Raw genomic sequence first — 4,948 nt, 5'->3', positions numbered from 1 at the left:
ACTTTGTATTTCTGTGTTTAATTATTTGTTGAAAAGAGTCCTCGACCGGGGCCTCGTTTATGGTAGTAAGCAAACGGGCCAGCATGTTTGCTCTGGCTCGCCAACCTGTAGTTGGCAAGTTGAGCAGTAAGCGCCTTCATAATATAAAACAGTATTCAAACTGGTTGCATTGGAAGTCTACAATATTGTAGAGTTACAAGTTTTGTTTATGATAATCATGGTTTTCGGGTGAACAAGGGGCATTAAACCCACTGCCCAAAAAAGGCCCGAAAGCCCCCCATTCTCCCTGCCTTTGGGGTTGTGAGCTGCGTCGGTCTCAGCGATAGCAACGGTACACCCTTCAGCTTGGGTGTCGCGCCCTACCGCCTTAAGACACAGAAACATAGCGTCCATGAGAGTCGAACTAGAGACCTGCCTTAATACTGGCCCCTAGCTAGACCAGCTACACTATGCCCCTTGAGGTGTTTATGATAGTCATGGCTTGCAACCCTGCTATTAGAAGAAATTGGTATTTCCTTCCGTATGGTTACTACCCAGATAACTATTTTGAGATTTTATCAATGTTTCTGTAAGAAAATAGTAGAAAACGCCGACCATTTTTCATGAATTTTCTTATTTTTATATACTTTTAAAACTTTAAATTATGGAGATTTTGTCAAGAGAAACAAACAAAAGCTTGTCGATAAATACCCGAGAACAGTACATGTGACAGCGAGGTTCCCACTGGAGTTCCTCCTCATCTTCTTAGAGAAGCCCTTGCAACAGGAGGCTATAATTTAGGTGCTTCCTCCTGTTTCAAGAAGCTCAAAGTAATAATTCGTTCATGTATTACATGGCTAAGCTTAGCCAAACTGTACTTTGATCATACATTATCGATCTGCTAGTCAGTCAACTGAACCAAGAACTTCACACCTGAAGGCCACAGGCACAGTCTCTTTCATTTTTCATAGTGTCCCTGCTGTGTGACATTCTGGCATTGATTCATGGAGAATTGCAGGTAAATATCTTCGAATGAGTGAATTCCTACAATTTCGAACTGGAGATGTGCCTCCATCGCACCCCAACTCGTTTAAGCTGCGCCCCTCGGGGCAATTACAGGTACATATCTCGTCATAGACATTTTTCTCAAGAAAAAAAATTGGGACTTGCATGAGGTGGAGCTTTTATTTTCCTAAGAATGTGTTCAAGCTCCGGTGAGCTCATTTTTTGTGGTGACTCAAGCTAATCTTAGGGAGTTCATCCACAGAAAAGGCACATGCTTTTAAATGCTAACAGCAGTTGAATTTTATTTCTACTGCTGAAACGTCAGATTGCCTTTCAGTAATGGCTTGGAACTGTAAAAGACAGAAATTTGAATTGTGAATTAGTTGTGAGGCAAATATTTAAAATTCATGAAAATGGATTTAGATCTCTGAATTTGGAAGTTTTTGTATCACTGCAGTGTCATCTCGCAGCTGTCCGTTTCAGTTGTGGTGAATTCAAATGCACAGCGTATAACATTGCGGCAAATACTTCCTGCAACACTTTTCCAGCCGGCTTCTGACCACGATCTCACTTCATGGAAGCATTGATGGAGATGGATCAGTAAGAAGAACACTCTGCTCAGTTAAACGCATCTTCTGGACTCTGCTACGGAAAAATTAACAGGAGAATTTCGTAGTTGGTTCGAAAGTCGAATGTAATCCGGCTAAGTGACCATCCATAAGGATAAAAAATGACCAGCTACTGATGATGTTTTTGTGGTTGTATAGAGAGATTGGTTTTGCTCGTAGTTGGTAAGAAAGTAAAAATCTTGTTCTTAAAATGCATGTGCAGATGTAATAACAAAAAAATTAATAGTTTGCACTATACATTGAAAATTGTGAAAACTGAGATTACAGCTAGATAACTTTATAAAAATTTCAAAACTATGGTACATCACTAGTATGTTGCTTCCAATAGCAAGAAGCAGATGCCCATGAATTGGGAACCTCCTCTTCAACAGGACATGCTTGAAAGATACAGAGGTAACTTTGCAATTCGTGTAATATGATTTTCTTTAACTGAATCATCAGCTTGCTACTTGCAGTATTGGTCTTTCCCAAATTTTCTACCCTTAAAAAGTCTCGCCAGATCAGGAATTACCATCTTCTTCTTCTTCTTCTTCAAGCTGAATGATGGAGAACGAGTGTAATTCCAGTGTGCTGGTGATGGAGTCCCATATGCTCGTGATCGACGTACTGACATTGAACGGCCTTGATTTTTCTTGGGCATTGATGCTGCTATTTGCAATTTCTCTGATTCTTGTATCTTCCATTTGTTCAGTTCAGCTTCAACCACTTTCTTGGCAGCCAATGTCTTTTTTATATTGTCTAACTCTTGTTCTTGAGTCACTTTTATCTCCTGTATCTCTCTTTCTGCAGCCTCAGTTTTCATCATAATCTCCTTTTCCGCAGTTCTGGCTGCTTCCACCCATGCTTTTGCAGCTGCCACCTTCTTGTCTGCAATCTCATCAGCTCCTTCTGCTCGTGCTTTCAAGTACTCAAATTCGAAACTGGATATTGTTATGGACGGACTGCGTTGCGATGATGCAGCTCTAGTCATCACAATCTTCTCTGAGAGAATGCTTAAAGTCTCTAGAGTTATCATCTCTGCAGCTTTTATTTCTTCTAGATCTTGCAATGCCAACTGCAATCTCTGCTCTGATTCGTTTGTAGCAATGCCAATTTCTTGAATCTCCAATTTGATCTTCTGAATTTCTTTGTAAATCGTCTCCTTCTCTCCCTTAGCAGCCTTTGCTTCGGTAGACAATTGTGTCAGTGTAGCCACTAGATCGGAGAAGATAGATTTCACGTTTTCTTCTGCAGCTGTTGCACTTTCCAATTCCTTCCTTGCTTTAAGAAGCTTTGAATTGAGACCCTCAGATCTGGACTCTGCTTGCTCCTTTAGGCCCTTTGAACGTGCGGTATCAGTAGATGCCTGTCTCAATTCCTTCCTGATTATGTCCATGGAAGTCATGCAACGGAACCCCTCTTCTCGCAGGCTCTGCAGCTCCCTTTTTGATTGATCAAGTTCAGTGATGACTGATGCCAACTCTGTGGATGCAGCTAAATCATCTTCCTCTGTCATAAAGATCAATTGTGCCAGAGAAGTGTGTGTTCTTTTCGGTGCCTTTTGGCTGATTCCTTCCATTTCTTTCATTAATGTCAGTTCATACTGCAAGACCTCGATCTCACTGTTTGTAAGTTCAAGAGTGGCTTCAAGATCCTTCAAAAAGCTAAGCTCATGCAGCAATTCTCTAATCTTCCACTGAGATTCTGCCTTTGTGCGAGAAAAGTGGGCAGCATTAGCTTCTATTTCTGCTTCAACAGCACGCAGTTCTTTAGTAGCCTCTATCGTTGCCAGTTCAACTAATACATGCTCTTCATTGGCTTCTTCTACCTTGTTCCTCAGTATGCTTTCAGCAACTGAATCTGCTCTGGCTTTTGCTATAAACTCTACAGTTTGTAACTCGGCTTTTGTTTTTATTTCCAGAGCATGTCTCATATCCTGTTGCAATTTCCTGAGATCCAGTTTTGCCAATTCCAACTCCTGTTGCACTTCATTGTACTGGTATATAACCTCTTGAAGTCTAGAATGGAAGTTTCCATTCCATTTTTGCTCACTAAGAACTCTCACTTTCTTCAATTCCGCTTCAATACTGGCCCTCAAAACTTGTATCTGTGATTTCATGCTTTCGGCTGTCCTTCTGGCAGCATGGAGCTCAGATCCTGCTTGAGATTTCACATCTTCTGCAACTTTCACGCTGCCAATGAACTTATTCATACTCCTCTTAGCAATATGCAGTTCACTTTCCTGCTGTAAAATTAATCAAAAGCCATCATATTCAAACAAAAAAAGAAAAAGAAGTCCCAAGTGCTCAAATCAAGCAATAATGCAAGAACCAACAACCCCAAAATTCAAAAATCTAAATCTACACCTCAACATTGTTATATCCACCTGGTTGAAACAGATGAGAGCAGCTTCCTTGGAAACAACAAAAGAACAGAAATTCATTTCAGTTACCTCTGGATTTGAGATATTGGTCTTCTTCCATTTTCCATTCCCCTCACCCTGCTTCTCCCCAAATAAGTTAACAGCAGCCTTCACCGACCCCTTGTGCAATAAACTGTCAATCTCTTCTCTCTCTGCTACCTGCATGCTAGAAAGAGAAAGAGGGAGGCACAGAGAGAGAGAGAGAGAGAGTATAACACTTCAAGCAGAAAGGCAATGTGCCACCATTACAGAAGAAAGCACAAAACTTAAAATACTGAGCAAGAAGTCGCACCACAAATATGGTTCTCTCTCTTTGTTCTTCCTTTTCTTAAAAAATTCATAAATATATATGGGGCTGCAAACACACTGAAACGACGTAGAATTTTCTGCATGCCAAGAAGAGAAGATAAGATTTCAGAATTGGGAATAAACAAGAAAAAGATATATGTAAAGATCTGAAGACAAAAGCCGCGAAATTCTGTCCAGGACATTCGCATCTGCCGAGACTGCCCCCGAGGACCAATCATAGGAAACGCGGTGGCGGTTTCGAAATTGTCCAGTCTTCGGTGCCTTTTCATATATTCCTACATCGATACAAAAGGTAGTAAATCAATCATTTTCATCCTTACGGTCCGCGGAAGGGCACGGTTAATGCCAAAGTTACTCTGCAAATTTACCGTCCGTATCTTATTATTACAATTCTGGTATTTGGGCTGTGTGACCCTGACTGATGTTTGGCTCCAATTAAAATTCAAGAACAGCTCGAGTTCGACTCGACCAATTAAAATTCAAGAACAAGTTCGACTCGACTCATGTCTGGCTTGAATTCGACTCGACTCATGTTTGGCTCGAATTAAAGTTCAAGAACACGACCAAGCTCGAGTTCGACTCGACTCATGCTTGCTCAAATTCGACTCGACTCATGTTGACCTTG

General features: G+C 41.0%; 1 protein-coding gene across 3 annotated transcripts; it reads right to left on the bottom strand.

Moving 5' to 3' along the window:
- Positions 1-1,818: 1,818 nt before the first annotated feature.
- LOC116248968 (protein PLASTID MOVEMENT IMPAIRED 2) lies at positions 1,819-4,469 on the bottom strand. Of its 3 annotated transcripts, XM_031622034.2 has the most exons (3): positions 4,307-4,469; positions 4,045-4,180; positions 1,819-3,837 (listed from the first exon to the last, which is right to left on the bottom strand). In XM_031622034.2, exons 2-3 carry the CDS (start codon positions 4,177-4,179, stop codon positions 2,059-2,061), a joined length of 1,914 nt encoding a protein of 637 aa, XP_031477894.1. In that variant the 5' UTR covers position 4,180; positions 4,307-4,469; the 3' UTR covers positions 1,819-2,058. The 3 variants fall into 3 exon arrangements, with proteins under 3 accessions (XP_031477894.1, XP_031477895.1, XP_031477893.1); XM_031622035.2 differs by having other exon boundaries at positions 1,819-3,834; positions 4,045-4,468; XM_031622033.2 differs by having other exon boundaries at positions 4,045-4,467.
- Positions 4,470-4,948: the final 479 nt, after the last annotated feature.

The sequence above is a fragment of the Nymphaea colorata genome, chromosome 2, assembly GCF_008831285.2.
Source record: "Nymphaea colorata isolate Beijing-Zhang1983 chromosome 2, ASM883128v2, whole genome shotgun sequence".
NCBI classification, from domain to species: Eukaryota; Viridiplantae; Streptophyta; class Magnoliopsida; order Nymphaeales; family Nymphaeaceae; genus Nymphaea; species Nymphaea colorata.
Note: the sequence above shows the minus strand (reverse complement) of the source record. Positions and strands in the feature narration are given on the sequence as shown.

Bases quoted from the DNA above. Each gene is read 5' to 3' on its own strand.
- LOC116248968 (XM_031622034.2), bottom strand. From the start codon at position 4,179: ATGCAGGTAGCAGAGAGAGAAGAGATTGACAGTTTATTGCACAAGGGG. The intron at 3,838-4,044 runs GTAACTGAAATG...TTAATTTTACAG, and splicing joins CCAATATCTCAAATCCAGAG to CAGGAAAGTGAACTGCATAT.